General features: G+C 41.5%; 1 protein-coding gene across 3 annotated transcripts in view; it reads right to left on the bottom strand.

Moving 5' to 3' along the window:
* ghra (growth hormone receptor a) overlaps positions 1 to 19,137 on the bottom strand; it is a 76,095-nt gene that overhangs the window by 8,986 nt on the left and 47,972 nt on the right. For all 3 annotated transcript variants that reach the window (XM_029638387.2, XM_065011705.1, XM_065011704.1), the window contains 7 exons: positions 18,817 to 18,949; positions 18,438 to 18,610; positions 3,501 to 3,679; positions 3,029 to 3,182; positions 2,748 to 2,838; positions 2,603 to 2,672; positions 744 to 976 (listed from right to left, as the gene is read on the bottom strand). In XM_029638387.2, the coding sequence (XP_029494247.2) occupies positions 744 to 976; positions 2,603 to 2,672; positions 2,748 to 2,838; positions 3,029 to 3,182; positions 3,501 to 3,679; positions 18,438 to 18,610; positions 18,817 to 18,949 (1,033 nt within the window). The remainder of the gene's footprint in view (positions 1 to 743; positions 977 to 2,602; positions 2,673 to 2,747; positions 2,839 to 3,028; positions 3,183 to 3,500; positions 3,680 to 18,437; positions 18,611 to 18,816; positions 18,950 to 19,137) is intronic.

Consider the following 19,137-nt stretch of genomic DNA (forward strand, 5'->3'; position numbering starts at 1 on the left):
AGTGTACCTAATGACATTCTGCAATTGCCATTGATTATGAACTGATGAATTATGGACAACTCACGAATAGGGTCTAAACGTGTTTTGATTCAACTTATGTAGGCCTATTATATGCATGTAGGCCTATTATATGCATTGTATGGATACGGTAATTATTTTGGAATGGACAAACATGCACAGATAGCCTACTTTTTGAAGTGATTTGTTTGACAATCAGATGAAAACATTATGACTGGTTTATGCCACATTAAAAGGTAATACATTTTTACATTTAAAATACATCTTTAGTATTAGGTCCCCAAAAAATACATCTATGCACGCGCACCCAAAAGAGACCCCCCCCCCCCCGAATGTCACGGTTTAATTCGCAATCTGGTTTCAGCATTAAATATAAATTTTTATTTTGACACACTCATTTATTTTACTATGTCAATATGTCATATTTTTTGCAAATGTTTTGGCGCCAGACTGTTGGCAGTTGTCAAAAGAGTTAATAGTTGATAGAGTTGCAGAGTTAATTGAAAATAATGCCATTGTTGATTAGATCATTAATTAGGCTATTTTCTCTTGAACCATATGGTCTATCTACTGGAAACTCATGGACAATATGACACAGACATACAAAATGAATACTACTGTATATACTGTATGAACACCAAAAAAAAGTATAAATTACCAAAATTACCATGGATTATTCCGGTAACTTTGGTAAATGACCAGTAGCTTTGCAAACCTATCCATACCTGAGGGTGTGAGAGCAGCCATGGTTTGTGCAGTGGTTGTTGTGACCCAGGCTCAGCAGTCTCTGTGTGTCCGAGCTCTGGTTGTCCTCCTTCTCCCCAGGCTCAGGCTCGTCTGCGTCCAGCTCGGTGAACTCAATCCAGGGCTCGTCCTGGTACAGGTCAGGGGGGTAGGGGTGGAGACCCCCCATGCCACCAACACTCAGGAGGAAGTTCAGCTCATTCAGCTTTCGCTTCTGGATAGGGCGTGGATGAGGCAGAGGGAGAGATAGAGGCAGAGAGTGTTTGTGAGGAGGGTATGGGTTTGAGACAGAGGTACTTACATGTCTAAGCTCTGAATTCAAGTACTGCAAGCCCTTCAATCATCTTGTACCACATTTCACTGCCAAGCCCCAATTTTTTTTGTTCAAACAAAGCCTATTGTATCAGTATAGCTTGCCCATAGAAATAGAATCTAGATTCTATTTCTTTGAGCGTGCCCTGATCATGTCAATTCCCAGCCTATTACAATGTGTTATCTACTGTTCATAGGGACACTTAGACAAGAGCCTGAGATTTAAATGAATAATCATCTGTATTGCGCTCTGTCTGAGCCATAACAAACTTGTTTTCACATACTAAATACACTACATGACCAAAAGTGTGTGGACATCTGCTTGTCGAACCCATCATTCCAAAATCATGGGCATTAATATGGAGTTGGTCTCCACCTTTGATGCTATAACAGCCTCCACTCTTCTGGGAAGGCTTTCCACTAGATGTTGGAACTTGCTTCCATTCAGCATCAAGAGCATTAGTGAGGTCGGGCACTGATGTTGGGTGATTAGGTCTGGCTTGCAGTCGGCGTTCCAATTCATCCTAAAGGTATTCGATGGGGTTGAGGTCAGGGTTCTATGCAGGCCAATCAAGTTCTTCCACACCAATCGACAAACCATTTCAGTATGGACCTGGCTTTGTGCCCGGGGGCATTGTCATGCTGAAACAGGAAAGGGCCTTCCCAAACTGTTGCCACAAAGTTGAAAACACAGAATCGTCTACAATGTAATTGTATGCTGTAGCGTTAAGATTTCCTTTAACTGGAACTAAGGGGCGTAGCCTGGACCATGAAAAACAGCCCCAGACCATTATTCCTCCTCATCCAAACTTTACAGTTGGCACTGTGCATTGGGGCAGGTAGCGTTCTCCTGGCATCCGCCAAACCCAGATTCGTCCGTCGTATTCATCAGTCCAGAGAATGCGTTTCTACTGCTCCAGAGTCCAATGGTGGCGAGCTTTACACCAGTCCAGTCGACGCTTGGCATTGCGCATGGTGATCTTAGGCTTGTGTGCGTGTGCGGCTGCATGGAAACCCATTTCATGAAGCTCCCGACAAACAGTTCTTGTGCTGACATTGCTTCCTGAGGCAGTTTGGAACTCGGTAGTGAGTGTTGCAACTGAGGACAGGCAATTTTTACTCGCTATGCGCTTCAGCCCTCGGCGGTCCCATTCGGTGAGCTTGTGTGGCCTACCACTTCGCGGCTGAGCCGTTGTTGCTCCTAGACGTTTCCACTTTACAATAACAGCACATACACTTTTCTAGCAGGGCAGAAATTTGACGAACTGAATCTATGACGGTGCCACGTTGAAAGTCACTGAGCTCTTCAGTAAGGCCATTCTACTGCTAATGTTTGTCTATGGAGATTGCATGGCAGTGTGCTCAATTGTATACACCTGTCAGCAACAGGTGTGGCTGAAATAGCTGAATCCACTAATTTGAAGGGGTGTCCACATGCTTTTGTGTATATAGTGTTCTTACTCACCTACTCACAAGACAAAATGCACGCGCACACACACATGCATGCACACAGTGTTTTTAGTCTTACCTTAAGCAGTTCTGTGTCAATCCCTTTGATTTTGGGTGCAGGAACAGGAGGCAGAAGAATCACCATAAGTCTGAGAAGAAGAGGGAGAGAGGAGATGAAGATGACAGAAGTGTGTGTGCATTTGTGTTTGTTTGTTTGTCCTCACCTCTGCTGCTGAGAGAAGATGATGAGCATGAGGAAAATGGCCACTCCCACAGCCCCGAAGATCAGGACCAGAGTCACAGTGAACGTGGACTCTGGAACAGGATCATCATCATCATCACCAAATCAATAAATAACAATGATTTAACTATTAGCATTATGTGGTAATCCTACCCTATCCCGGATAAGTGTCTTCCTTGCGCAAGATGGCAGCTATGTTTGTTCTTTGTGTAAACAACACTGTCCCTCCTCTCTACCCCAACCCGTGCTGCCCTGACCTCTCACCTTTACTGGGAATCTCTGACACATGGACAAAGATGGCATCACTGAACTCCCCAAAGTTATTGAAGGCCCTCATTGAGCAGTGCACGCGCACCTCATACTCCTCTCCTGTACTAAGGCCGTAGATTGACTTCTGAGTGCCAAACTCATGCTCCAACTGAAAGAGAGCGGGAGACAAAGGAAAACACTTTTGTAAGAGAGGAATACGATCGAAAGCTACAAAATGTTCAAATAAAAGGTTTATGTCTCCCTCTTATACATTAAATTACGTTTTATTCCATAAACACTCTTCTATGCCACAAACACAAACTTGGCTCTGTCGTTGATTGAGGCAGTCAACAACAGGATCTCTCTTCTTGTTATGGTGTCGACAGAGTTTCAGTGTGGTCTAGCACTCAAAACTGCAGAGGCCGCTGGGTAATAGCCCGGATGTGCAGTCAGGGTATGGGTGTGAGTGTGCCTGTGTGTGACTCACCACTTTCCAGTGTGAGCTGTTCCTCCTCCTGAACTGGAGTTCGTACACCAGTGTCAACCATCCAACGGATACGTCAGCCGAGGGCGGGGGTTCCCAGCTCGCCATGATGTCATAGTTCAGGCCCGACCGGCTGACGTTCAACAGCGTCCAGTTCAGGGCCACCGGGGGATCAGGGTGCACTGTCAGAGGCCAAAGGTCAGTAAGGGAGTGCTTAAAATGATTAAAACGCATAAAAACTATTGTGATTGTGATGAATTGTCTTTGGGAAATAAAAATAGACATGGTTGTAAAAAGGTAGCATTAATATTGAATTAAATACAGAAATGTGTAAGCGGCTTAACTTAGCCTGTCCCACGGCTCAACTAACCCATACTCCAAGCTATGTTTTCAAAACTGTAATGTTTACATGAATTCAGATTATTTCCAGGGATACACAAAATCCTGAAATAAATGTAGATATCTTTGTTAGAAAGAATACTATATTTCCCTAAACAACAAGATGCTGAAGGTAATAAATGTCTTCATTTACCCTACTCTCCCCTATATGAATGACTAGTTACTAGTGACAGGACTTTGGGTGTATCTTAGTCTAAAATGGCTTCTTTCTCCTCATGCATTATCCACTGACTAGAAAGAAGTGGACCAGTGAACCAATATATCATGGTTTTCAATATAGACCTCAATTAGTTTAATCATGTGTTTTCGAGTTGGGCTGGAGCAAAAGTGTGTACTCCCTGGGACTCCCAGGACCAGAGTTTCACAGTCTATAGACTAGAGGTTCCAAACTGCATTCAGCCATTGGTCATTTTTTTCTTGAGAGGATGGTCAAGATAATAACAAATCATTTTGGCAAGAAGCCCAAACAGATATAGTAGTTCACAAAACATAATAATGTATTACATTGGCATACGATAACATACCGTGCCTTTTGAAAGTATTCACACCCCTTGCCTTTTTGTTGTTGTTGTGTTACAGCCTGAATTTAAAATGGATAAAATTTTGATTTTTTTTTGTCACTGCATGGCCTACGCCAGCGCTTAATTTGTGCCGGATCCTGCCGGAACAGGATCCGGCACCTCTCGATATTGGGCTGTTTCATCCCGGGACCCATTTGCTAGGATCCTATACCTCTCATGGCATGAAACATTATTTTCACTGTTTGCAATGTAAATAAAATCAGAGTTAATTCAAGTTGCCTCCTCTTTATCTTCCTGCCCCGTAAAAAATGTAAAGTGAAAACGTGCCTGATATTCTAAGAATTGATTGTTGGGCCGGCCCGGGTTTACGGTTTGCACACAATGTTGACTGTAGACCAACACATGGCCATTGCTGTGGTGAGAGAGAGAGAGAAGATCCTGTATCTCTCACAGAACTAGAATGACATTTACTTTCTTCTTCTTTCTGCTCTGATAGACATGAGCCAACTCTCATTTCTCCAGCGTTGCACTTCATTTATTTCCTTATAGAATCACAGCCGCGAGAAGGGTGCTGGAGGTGCCACAGCACCCCTGATAAATGTAAATACATTTGCCAAAGATACAGAACTCTTGTTGTCTGTTCAGAAAGAAAGACCAGGAGTCAGCCTATAATTTCGTTACAGAGAATCAATAGCTTTTAATAAATATATATAGCCTACAGTAGCTGTGGATTGTGTGTAGCCCAATCACAAGGCATGCCTACAGTCTGGAACACGTGGCAAATCTGTCAGTGAACAGCATGTGCCCAAAACAGGCCTTTCGCAAATATTTCAAATAGAATTGTGGGAAAACAAATTGTTGGGACGCAAAATAGATTATGCTGAAAAGAGAAGAGTAATCTGTCCGTAGACTACCAAATATGTTCTCAACTTCAAAATAGGCCTATTGAGCGAACAGTAAAACGAGAGAGATAGGCTTTTGGCACGAGCGCATCAGCAATCTTTGGTGAGTGAGCTGCACATCATTGGGTGAGAAAGCTTTCTCAGGACTATAATTTCCTCCTCATATTATACGACATGTGTGTCTCCACACACCTAAGCATAGGCTATTGATGGATTCAAGACACAGTCGTTTCTATTGATCTCAGATTCTCAGTTTGTCAGTGTTATCATTTCAATCTTTTGTGAGTAATAAAAGAGATTATTCTAAAGTCTCCATACATCTAAAAAGATGTAGAATTGCATGAAATGCATTTATAAAAAGGCAAAAAAAATTGCGGACCCTAGGCTTAAAAAAAACAAATCCCCATGTGTGCAAATGCCTCTGCTCTACCTCTCTATGCCAGCATGCAGAAGCGGTGATGATGCCTGCAATGCATTATTAAATATACTTTTTTTTTAAAGCCCCGAGGTCGCCCCCATCTCGGCTCACTCTGTGTGCAATAATAGTGTTTAACATGATTTTTGAATGACTCTCTCATCTCTGTACCCCACACACACAATTATAATTTAAAACATAGATCCAACCACAACAACCAAGGAAGTTTTCCAATGTCTCGCAAAGAAGGTAAATGTGTATCAATTTAAAAAAGCAGTCCTTGAATATCCCTTTGAGCAGGGTGAAGTTATTAATTTCACTTTGGATGGTGTATCAATACACCCAGTCACTACAAAGATACAGACATCCTTCCTAACTCGGTTGCTGGAGAGGGAGGAAACCACTCAGGGATTTCAACATGAGGCCAATGGTTGTGATAGGAGAAAACTGAGGATGAATCAACAACATTGTAGTTACTCCACAATACTAACCTAATTGATAAGAGTGAAAAGATGGAAGCCTGTACAGAATAAAAATATTCCAAAACATGCATCCTGTTTGCAACAAGGCACTAAAGTAATACATTCAAACAATTCACTTCTATTTTCCTGAATACAAAGTTTTATGGTTGGTGCAAATCCAATAGAACACATTACTGAATACCACTCTCCACATTTTCAAGCATAGTGGTGGCTGCATCATGTTATGGGTATTCTTGTAATCATTAAGGACTGAGGAGGTTTTCAGGATAAAACATAAATAGAATGGAGCTAAGCACAGGCAAAATCCTAGAGGAAAACCTGGTTCAGTCTGCTTTCCACCAGACACTGGGAGATGAATTCACCTTTAAGCTGGACAATAACCTAAAACAGGCCAAATCTACTCTGGTTGCTTAGCAAGAAGATTGAAGTGAATGTTCCTGAGTGGCCGAGTTACCATTTGTACCTAAATCAACTTGAAAATCTATGGCAAGTTCTGAAAATGGTTGTCTAGCAATGATCAACACCCAATTTGACAGAGCTTGAAGAATTTTGAAAATAATAATATTAATGTTGCACAATCCAGGTGTGGAAAGCTCTTAGAAACTTACCCAGAAAGACAGCTGTAATCGCTGCCAAAGGTGCTTCTACAAAGTATTGACTCAGGGGTGTGTATACGTATGTAATGAAATATTTCTGTATTTCATTTTCAATAAATTAGCAACATTTTCTAAAAACATGTTTTCACTTTGCCATTATGAGGTATTGTGTGTAGATGGGGGAGGAAAAAGAAAAAGTGAATCCATTTTTAATTCAGGCTGTAATACAACAAAATGTGGAATAAGTCAAGGGGTATGAATACTTTCTGAAGGGACTGTATGTGTCTATATTTATGCATGGGAATACTTGGGAACAGATTTCCTGAATCAATCACTGAGCTGATTTCCTGGTGACGTTACAGTATTTTATATCCAACAACGAAACTTCTAAATTCATTACATTTTTTACTTGGGGGGCCAAATAAAATCACCCGTGGGCCGAATTTGGCCCGCAGGCCGACAGTTGGGGAACCCTGCTATAGACCATGTCTATCACACCGTCCACCTTACATCAGAAGAGCATGTCTGAAACGTGTGTCCCTGCCAGTGTACCAGTGTCCACTAGTCACTTGGCGTGAAACCTCCCTTAATAACAACACCTGCTGTGGTCAAACATTTTCATAATTTCTGTTCTGACTGATCATTATCCCCCCTTCTCCTTCTGTCCATCCCTGTTTTTATTCTTCTTGGAACAACTGGTGTCTGGTAAAAATGTCCTACATCCCTCGGCTATTGTCGGTCTCACATGCTGATAGTCGTCTTCTGCCCTTGGAGGGGGAAGGGATGGAGGCAGATGTTGCCGTGCATTTGTAACATTTCATTATTTTTCCTACTGTGTCTCTAATATGGATACATATTCCCATTGTTAGGGATAGCACAGACCCACGGAGGTCCAAATTACAGTGCATTCGTTAAGTATTCAGACCCCTTGCCTTTTCCACATGTTGTTAAGTTACAGCCTTGTTCTAAAATGGATTTTTCTTTAAACGAAAATACCTTATTTACAAAAGTATTCAGACCCAAGGGGCCTGAATACTTTTCCAAACTGTGGGACCGGCTAACAGTGTATTGGTATGGTCTGATATTTACCAACATGTAACAGGACATTGCTGTTTTTCTGCTGTTTCTGGCTGAAAGTGATGATTGGCCAGATAGGCCTTCCTAGAAACCTGCCCCTTGTCCTGGGAACCCAGTGTGTTTGCAGGTTTTGATTTCAACCAATTAGCTTACTCCCATCCTCAGTAATGAACCCCTCGCCCCCATGACAAATATTTTAACAGTTTTTACATTTAAATGACATAATTAGCAAAAATCTCCAAAGCTTTTACATAAAGTCTAAGCTTTTTTGCATGGAGCCAGTTTATTGTTTTTAAACAAGTAAGCTACTAAGCCAGCAAACCGCAAGCGAAGTCCTAGCTCTCGAAAACCCTTATTATCCGTAGGGTTTTCAGCGCTTAGCCTCGCCCACGGCTGGCTGCATGTGAACTACGATTCCGACGCTGGGTTTTAACGTTTAGAAACGTCAGTAATCATCGCTTACGAAACAGTTTTCTAAAACATATGCTGATATGCCCCTTACCTTCCATATCAGCGAGAAAGAATCTTTCAAATAAAAAAAGTCACTCAGTTTTGCACAGATCCATAAGCTGTGTGTGCCTCAAGTTGACAAACTACACTTCCACCCCAGTTACACTTACAGGTGTTTCGGAGCACGCATGATAGCTAATTAGCCTATGTCTTCTGTAAACAAGCAGTGTAATATGGAGATAAGGTGTGTAGTAATTTAACCTTTTTAAAAAAGTATTATTTATCACTGATACGAAAGACAAGCGATGTATTTTAACATTCCGAACAAGCATCTGGGATCTTAAAACTCCCCCGGGCCAGAAGGCACTATCATCAATGGACACTGTTAACTACTATTAATGGCTTAGCAAAGTCCCTCTTTTCGAATGCAAACAAGCTGTGTGCGATGACACAACAACCACAAATGACAAGAAATTGAGAATGATGAATGTAGACTCTCCACAAGCATTCAAAGTTCGGAGGATACCATCACTGACAAAAGTGGCCGCTGACATCAGAGAGAAAATTGAGCTTATTCGAGAGGAGCTTAAAAAAACACTTTGAGGATTTGCTCGACCAAGTCACTAACCTAGAAGCGGACTTGAAATAACAACCCTCTTCCCTCAGTGTTTCTATCAGACTCCGAGGTTAGTGATCTAGGTACCCAACTGAAAGTTCTAGAATATACTCCCTGTGCGTCCGCTGACACATACAAAGAAAACAAAGTCAGCCTGAACACTGAACTGTGTTATTAAAACATGAGCCGAAATTGAAGGTCATAATGTGTGTGACTTCAGAAAGAAAACAATCACACAACGACAGACCAGGAGTTATTATTGCCAAATGAATCTGTCCTAAACACAAGGAAGCTAAAGCTATTATAAATGTCTTAAAACAAAAATATGCACAAATAATCTTAATTAGCATAATAAAACAACTCCCATAAAAATCTGTCCGTTTAAGCTAGCAATACAAAAGTATGTGGACACCCCTTCAAATTAGTGGATTCGGGCTATTTCAGCCACACCCATTGGTGACAGGTGTATAAAATCAAGCACACAGCCATGAAATCACCAAAGACAAACATTGGCAGTAGAATGGCCCGTGCTGGAAATCTCAGTGACTTTCAACGTAGCACCATCATAGGATGCCACCTTTCCAACAAGCCACTTAGTCAAATTTCTGCCCTGCTAGAGCTGTCCCGGTGAACTGTAAGTGCTGTTATTGTGAAGTGGAAACGTCTAGGAGCAAAAACGGCTCAGCTGTGAAGTGGTAGGCCACACAAGCTCACAGAACAGGATGGCAGAGTGCTGAAGGGTATAGCGTGTAAAAATTGTCTGTCCTCGGGTTGCAACACTCACTAACGAGTTCCAAACTGCCTCGAAGCAACGTCAGCAAAATAACTGTTTGTCGGGAGCTTAATGAAAAGGGTTTCCATGTCCGAGCAGCCGCACACAAGCCTAAGATCACCATGCACAATGCCAAGCATCGACTGGAGTGGTGTAAAGCTCGCCGCCATTGGACTATGGAGCAGTGGAAAAGAGTTCTCTGGAGTGATGAATCACGCTTCACCATCTGGCATTCCGACGGACGAATCTGCGTTTGGCGGCGGATGCCAGGGGAATGCTACCTGCCGAATGCACAGTTCCAGTTTTTCCCTGCCAAGAACTTTACTTTAACTTGAAAGTTTGTCTCTATCCTTTGTTTTTGTTGTAATGCATACTTTACAGTCATGCTTTTCCCATCATATTTTAAATAACTTGTAGAAAATACACTTTATGACATTGTCAAGAAGCATTATGACCATCCTGTGTCACTTTCCTTGGACTAACAAAACACTTTATGACATTGTCAAGAAGCATTATGACCATCTTGTGTCACTTTCCTTGGACTAACAAAACACTTTATGACACTGTCAAGAAGCATTATGATCAACACCGTCTGGAATGCGCTTTTAACAAAATCAGCATTCACGATTAGACCCACCCATTGTATAAATGCCCTTATATCAGTCATGAGTCAAAAAGAGACGGTCTTGTCCCGCTCCTGAAATCTGCTCCTGCATTCATCCCAGTCATCAGCAATAGAGCATTGTGGTAGGTGCATGTTATACATCAATGTGTGCGCAATTACAATGATCATTTAACACAGTCAATTAAAACCTTTTTTTAATATAACATAAACATACTGTTGACACCTAAGCTATGGTGTGATGGAATGTTTTGCCATGTGTGGTAGGTAGTGGGTTTTGGCACTCTTGTGTAGGTGCCATAACCAGCCATAAAATAAAACAATATATGTCACACCAGGTCTAAATATATGTTACGACAGTGTTATGATCATATAACAACAGATTATGACAAGTTATGTTTGCTGTTATGACATATTATGACATGGTTTTGACCGTGTCGTTACGTGTTATGACATATTATGACATGGTTTTGACCGTGTCGTTACGTGTTATGACATATTATGACATGGTTTTGACCGTGTCGTTACGTGTTATGACATATTATGACATGGTTTTGACCGTGTCGTTACGTGTTATGACATATTATGACATGGTTTTGACCGTGTCGTTACGTGTTATGACATATTATGACATGGTTTTGACCGTGTCGTTCATATTATGACATATTATGACATGGACATTTTGACCGTGTCCTTACGTGTTACGTTTATGACATATTATGACATGGTTTTGACCGTGTCCTTACGTGTTATGACATATTATGACATGGTTTTGACCGTGTCCTTACGTGTTATGACATATTATGACATGGTTTTGACCGTGTTTATGACATATGACATATTATGACATGGTTTTGACCGTGTCGTTACGTGTTATGACATATTATGACATGGTTTTGACCGTGTCCTTACGTGTTATGACATATTATGACATGGTTTTGACCGTGTCCTTACGTTTATGACATATTATGACATGGTTTTGATGACATATTACATGACATGGTTTTGACCGTGTCGTTACGTGTTATGACATATTATGACATGGTTTTGACCGTATGACATATTATGACATGGTTTTGACCGTGTCGTTACGTGTTATGACATATTATGACATGGTTTTGACCGTTTACGTGTTATGACATATTATGACATGGTTTTGACCGTGTCGTTACGTGTTATGACATATTATGACATGGTTTTGACCGTGTCCTTACGTGTTATGACATATTATGACATGGTTTTGACCGTGTCCTTACGTGTTATGACATATTATGACATGGTTTTGACCGTGTCCTTACGTGTTATGACATATTATGACATGGTTTTGACCGTGTTATGACAAATTATGACATGGTTTTGACATATTATGACATATTATGACACGGTTTTGACCGTGTCCTTACGTGTTATGACATATTATGACATGGTTTTGACCGTGTCGTTACGTGTTATGACGCTGGGTGTCAAGTAAAGTGTTATACCATTCAAATAAAATCGACCAACACAACAAAAAAATGAACACAAGAAATCTGTAACGGACAAAAACGCTACGCTCCTAAAAACAAAGGTGTACAAGAGGGTGTACATTAATCATGCCACCAGCAGCGAGCTACTGAGTCTAGTTTCCAAGACATCATAAAGGAAATGGGCACAGAGAAGCTCGCTGTCAGGGGAGGGCGGGTTGTGAATTCTACACGCCGCTCCCCGATGTTAGGTCACATGTGGGTTCTAGAATGTACAGCGCTGATCACAAGGCCCGTTCTCATTGTTTACAGCACCTTGGGCTGGATGTAGTTGGAGTGGCAGAAGCTCATTTATAGTACATTGGAAAAGTATTCAGACCCCTTGACGTTATCCACATTTTGTTACGTTACAGCCTTATTATAAAATAAATTAAATAGTCCCCCCCCCCCCCTTAATCTACACACTTTACCCCACAATGACGAAGCAAAACAGCTTTTTGGTAATTTATAAAAAAAAGATATATGTATATCACATTTACTTAAGTATTCATGTCAATTTAGAACTAAGAACAGATATAGCCCCTGGTACACTCCAGACCTCATTGCCCTTGACCAGCACAAAAACATCCTGTGGCGTACTGGATTAGCATCGAATAGCCCCAGAGATATGCTACTTTTCAGAGGAGTTAGGAACCAATATACACAGGCAGTTAGGAAAGCAAAGGCTAGCTTTTTCAAACAGAAATTTGCATCCTGTAGCACAAACTCGTTCTGGGACAATGTAAAGTCCATGGAGAATAAGAGCACCTCCTCCCAGCTACCCACTGCACTGAGGCTGGGACACACTGTCACCACTGATAAATCTACGATAATTGAGAATTTCAATAAGCATTTTTCTACTGCTGGCCATGTTTTCCACCTGAATACCCCTACGCCGGTCAACAGCTCTGCACCCCCCACAGCAACTTGCCCAAGCCTCTCCATTTCTCCTTCACTTGAATCCAGATAGCTGATGTTCTGAAAGAGCTGCAAAATCTGGACCCCTACAAATCAGCTGGGCTAGACAATCTGGACCCTCTCTTTCTAAAATGATCCGCCGAAATTGTTGCAACCCCTATTACTAGCCTGTTCAACCTCTCTTTCGTATCGTCTGAGATCCCTAAAGATTGGAAAGCTGCCGCGGTCATCCCCCTCTTCAAAGGGGGAGACACTCCAGACCCAAATTGCTACAGAGCTATATCTATCCTACCCTGCCTTTCTAAAGTCTTTGAATGCCAAGTTAACAAACAGATCACCGACCATTTTAAAACCCACTGTACCCTCTCCGCTATGCAATCTGGTTTCTGAGCTGATCATGGGCGCACCTCAGCCACGCTCAAGGGCCTAAACAATATCATAACCACCATCGATAAAAGACAGTACTGTGCAGCCGTCTTCATCGACCTGGCCAAGGCTTTCGACTCTGTCAATCACTGCATTCTTATTGGCAGATTCAACAGCCTTGGTTTCTCAAATGATTGCCTCACCTGGTTCACCAACCACTGATAGAGTTCAGTGTGTCAAATCGGAGGGCCTGTTATCCTGCAGAGGGCAGTCTCTATGGGGGTGCCACAGGGTTAAATTCTCGGGCCGACACTCTTCTCTGTATACATCAATGATGTCGCTCTCGCTGCTGGTGATTCTCTGATCCACCTCTACGCAGACAACACCATTCTGTATACTTCTGGCCCTTCTTTGGACACTGTGTTAACTAACCTCCAGACGAGTTTCAATGCCATACAACTCTCCTTCCGTGGCCTCCAACTGCTCTTAAATGCAAGTAAAACTAAATGCATGCTTTTCAACCGATCACTGCCCACACCTGCCCGCCTGTCCAGCATCACTACTCTGGACGGTTCTGACTTAGAATATGTGGACTAGAGGTCGACCGATTAATGGCCGATTAATTAGTGCAGATTTCAAGTTTTTTCATAACAATCGGAAATCTGTATTTTTGGGCGCCAATTAATTTTTTTATTTTATTTTTTTACACCTTTATTGAATCTTTATTTAACTAGGCAAGTCAGTTAAGAACACAATCTTATTTTCAATGAAGGCCAAGGAACGGTGGGTTAACTGCCTCGTTCAGGGTCAGAAAGACAGATTTTCACCTTGTCAGCTCGGGGGATCCAATCTTGCACCCTTACAGTTAACTAGTCCAACGCAATAACGACCTGCCTCTCTCTCGTTGCACTCCACAAGGAGACTGCCTGTTACGCAAATGCAGTAAGCCAAGGTAAGTTGCTAGCTAGCATTAAACATATCTTATAAAAAACAATCAATCATAATCACTAGTTAACTACACATGGTTGATGATATTACTAGATATTATCTAGTGTGTCCTGTGTTGCATATAATCTGACTGAGCATACAAGCATACAAGTATCTAAGTATCTGACTGAGCGGTGGTAGGCAAAAGCAGGCGCGTAAACATTCATTCAAACAGCACTTTTGTGCGTTTTGCCAGCAGCTCTTCGTTGTGAGTCAAGCATTGCGCTGTTTATGACTTCAAACCTATCATACCTAGATGAGGCTGGTGTGACCGAAGTGAAATGGCTGGCCAGTTAGCGCGCGCTAATAGCGTTTCAAACTTCACTCGCTCTGAGGTGGCTGTTGTCGTTGTGTTGCTGGTTCGAGCCCAGGGAGGAGCGAGGAGAGGGACGGAAGCTATACTGTTACACTGGCAGTACTAAAGTGCCTATAAGAACATCCAATAGTCAAAGGTTAATGAAATACAAATGGTATAGAGGGAAATAGTCCTATAATAACTACAACCTAAAACTTATTACCTGGGAATATTGAAGACTCATGTTAAAAGGAACCACAAGCTTTCATATGTTCTCATGTTCTGAGCAAGGAACTGGAACGTTAGCTTTCTTACATGGCACATATTGCACTTTTACGTTCTTCTCTAACACTTTGTTTATGCATTATTCAAACCAAATTGAACATGTTTCATTATCTACTTGAGGCTAAATTGATTTTATTGATGTATTATATTAAGTTGAAAGAAGTGTTAATTCAGTAGTTGTAATTTTATTTATGACAAATACATGTTTTATTTTTATTTTTAATATATATATATATATATATATATATATTTTTTTAAATCGACCGATTAATCGGTATCGGGTTTTTGGTCCTCCAATAATCTGTATTGGTATCGGCGTTGAAAAATCATAATCGGTCGACCTCTAATGTGGACAACTACAAATACCTAGGTGTCTGTCTAGACTGTAAACTCTACTTCGAGAGTCACATTAAGCATCTCCAATCCAAATTGCTCCTTTGCACCCAAGTATCTCTACTTGCACATTCATCTTCTGCACAGCTATCACTCCAGTGTTTAATTGCTAAATTGCAATTATTTTGCCACTATGGCCTATTTATTGCTTTACCCCCCAGAAATCTTACTACATTTGCACACACTGTATATAGACTTTTCTATTGTGTTATTGACTGTACTATTGTTTATCCCATGTGTAACTGTGTTGTTTGTGTCGCACTGCTTTGCTTTATCTTGGCCAGGTCACAGTTGTAAATGAGAACTTGTTCTCAACTGGCCTACCTGGTTAAATAAAACAAAATCAAATCTAATTTTATTTGTCACGTGCCGAATACAGCAGGTGTAGACTTTACAGTGAAATGCTTACTTACAAGACACTTTGCTATTTACTTTGTTGAAGCACCTTTGGCAGCGATTACAGCCTTGAGTCTTATTGGGTATGACGCTACAAGCTTAGCACACCTGTATTTGGGGAATTTCTCCCATTCTTCTCTGCGGATCTTCTCAAGCTCTGTCAGGTTGGATGGGGAGCGCCGCTGCACAGCTATTTTCTCTCCAGAGATGCTTGATCGGGCTCAAGTATGGGCTCTGGCTGGGCCACTCAAGGACATTCAGAGACTTGTCCTGAAGCCCCTCCTGAGTTGTCTTGACTTTGTGCTTAGGGTCGTTGCCCTATTGGAAAGTGAACCTTCGCCCCAGTCTGAGGTGTTGAGCGCTCTGGACCAGGTTTCATCAAGGAGCTCTCTGTACTTTGCTCCTTTCATCTTTCCCTCGATCCTGACTAGTCTCCCAGTCCATGCCGCTATAAAACATCCCCACATCATGATGCTGCCACCACCATGCTTCCCTGTAGGGATGGTGCCAGGTTTCCTCCAGATGTGACACTTGGCATTCAGGCCAAAGAGTTCAATCTTGGTTTTATCAGACCAGAGAATCATGTTTCTCATGTTCAGAGTCCTTTAGGTGTCTTTTGGCACCTTTATGTGTCTTTACTGAAGAGTGGCTTCGGTCTTGCCACTCTAGTCTAAAGGCCTGATTGGTGGAGTTCTGCTGAGATGGTTGTCCTTCTGTAAGGAACTCTGGAGCGCTGTCAGAGTGACCATCGGGTTCTTGGTCACCTCCCTCACTAAAGCTCTTCTCCTACGATTGCTCAGTTTGGCTGGTTGGCCAGCTCTAGGAAGAGTCTTGGTGGTTCCAAACTTCCATTTAAGAATGATGGAGGGAACTGTGTTCTGGGGGACCTTAAATGCTGCATATATTTTTTGGTACCCTTCCCCAGATTTGAGCCTCAACCCAATCCAGTCTCGGAACTCTACGGACAATTCCTTCGATCTCATGGCTTGGTTTTTGCTCTGGCACTGTCAACTGTGGGACCTTAAATAGACAGGTGTGCCTTTCCAAATCATGTCCAATCATTTGCATTTACCACAGGTGGACTCCAATCAAGTTGCAGAAACATCTCTAGGATGATCAATGAAAACAGGATGCACCTAATTTCATAGCAAAGGGTCTGAATAGTTATGTAAATAAGGTATTTCACTTTTTATTTGTAATACATTTGCTAACATTTCTAAAAAATGTTTTCACGTCGTCATTATGGGGTAGTGTGTCTAGATTAATTAGGTTAAAAAAAATATTTGATCCATTTTAGAATAAGGCTGTAACGTAACAAAATGTGGAAAAAGTCAAGGGGTCTGAATACTTTTCGAATGTACCGTATATATACAGTATATGGCTGTAAGAGTAAGTTAGCTAGCATGCTTTAATTGTAATGGTCGCATAATTTATTTTATTTGAAATTCAAACCTTTATTTAACTAGGCAAGTCCGTTAAGAACGAATTGGTTAAGAATGAAGCTGGGCCAATTGTGCGCCACCCTATGGGACTCCCAATCACGGTCGGATCCGATGCAGCCTGGATTCGAACCAGGGACTGCAGTGACACCTCTTGAACTGCATTAGGCCCTACTAATTCAATTATTTCCATGCTAACAGACGAATCACGAATCTACTGTACAGCCATCAACACGCTGTTGTCCTGCACATCTGCACTTCCTTGTGTCTCTCGTCAGTCAGTCAGAATAAACACCAATCAACAGGGACTGCTGGCTGGACAGGCCCTTCTTTGAAAACACAACGCAAGGTTGTTACGAACATCTGTTACACTGGTGCCGAGACCAGTCTTCTCGTCTTCGCAGGACATCTGTCACACAAGCTCTTTGGTTATTGCTTTTATTGCTAGGTATGACTGCACTGTTGGAGCGAGAAACACAAGCATTTCGCTGCACCTGCAATAACATCTGCAAATCTGTGTACGCAACCAATAAACTTTGATTTGATGAACTAAAGTGTTACCAATTGATAAACAAGCCTGAAATGAACAAACTGTGCACGTACTGCCTTTTTAAACGAACGTTTGGGACAGAACCCGATGTGCGTACAGTTTTATCCAAGCAAAACTTTGACATGGAGTGGCCCCTCTCACTATTGAGACTGGTCGATACACAAACACTCTCTTAGATAAATGGGTATGTACTTTTGGTAAAAAATGGCTTGTTCCACTGAAACAGAAGCTTGTGCCTTGCTTTTACTGTGGGTTATACAACGACATGAGGGATGATTGTTAATTCATCAGTTGTCGAGACAAAATTATAATTTTAACGGTCTTGCTGAAAATAATACATGTGTAATTTTATCAGGTAACAATAATATATAAATAATATATAAATATTCTCCAATGGAGACGTTCCTTTACATGTGCCTAATTGTCCTTTTATTTACTGCACTTAGTTTTTGGTTCATGCATACATGTATAGGTTATGTTATGCATTATAGATGACACCTGTACCATGTTTGACTATGATTGTTTTTAGTGTCTCAAAAATCCATTTGAATGGTCCACAATGTATTTAAAACAACCTACTTAAATACATTTTTTTAAACTCTAAACTAAATTCGTTTGGGAGCCCCCTCAACCAATCAGGTAGATTTAACCAAAAACATGTCAAAGTTAACTGCCACTGCTGACGTCAAGAGTAAGTCCTCAAGACTTTATGACAAATGTGTATTTCAGACAGTCAAATTTGTGTTTTTTAAAAGACAATCAGTGGCCTCCAGAAAATGAATGGGGATTTCTTTGCTGACCCAAGTAGGTGAGCCGGTCCAGCAGTCCTCTATATTTGTAATGTGTTTATCAGACCCATTCAGTTCCTTAAGTTCTGCAACTTGGTATAAAGCAGGGCTATCAACTAAGTGTCGTTAACTATAATAGTCCATATTAGCATGTCTTTTGTGCCCTCACCTATATCCTGCAATTCGAAACACAATTCATCGTAGGTGATGTTCTGGCTTTTGGAGCTGAGCCGCACACAGTAGGTCGTCCAGATAACTGTGTCGTTCTTATTGAAGAAACATTCATTCTTCACAGAGGAGGAGTAGTCAGGGCACTCCCTCCATTCTTTCGTCAAATCAGTTCTGAGGGAGCGAGAGAGAGAGAGATAGGACTAACACATTTTAGAGGTCTTTGGACTCTCGAGTCCACATGAGTCATTGATAAAAAGATCATATAAAACTTAAATCACGTTTTTCACTACTTTCCATTCACTCACTCACTCACTCACTCACTCACTCACTCACTCACTCACTCACTCACTCACTCACTCACTCACTCACTCACTCACTTCTTCCAGTAGAACATTTGCAGTGCTCCGGGTTCCGTGAGATTCTGGAAGCTTCCGGCGCTCCACCAACAGCTAAACGTCACGAGCTCCCTGGATTTACACCCAGTGAAATGAGGAGCATGGACAAAGGGATCTGAGAGAGAGAAAGAGAGATCCACTTTAATTATCACAGAGAAGCATACTTTTAGAAAATGACACAGACTACTGTACAAGAAAAGATACCGTATGTGAAGAATTATTAATCTGTTGTGTGGATCAAATCTTTCATTAGGATAAATCTGCCTCTGGTTTCTGAGGTGTGGAAGTGGAACAAACTTTGAT

The sequence above is a fragment of the Oncorhynchus nerka genome, linkage group LG27 (genome assembly GCF_034236695.1).
Source record: "Oncorhynchus nerka isolate Pitt River linkage group LG27, Oner_Uvic_2.0, whole genome shotgun sequence".
Taxonomy (NCBI): Eukaryota; Metazoa; Chordata; class Actinopteri; order Salmoniformes; family Salmonidae; genus Oncorhynchus; species Oncorhynchus nerka.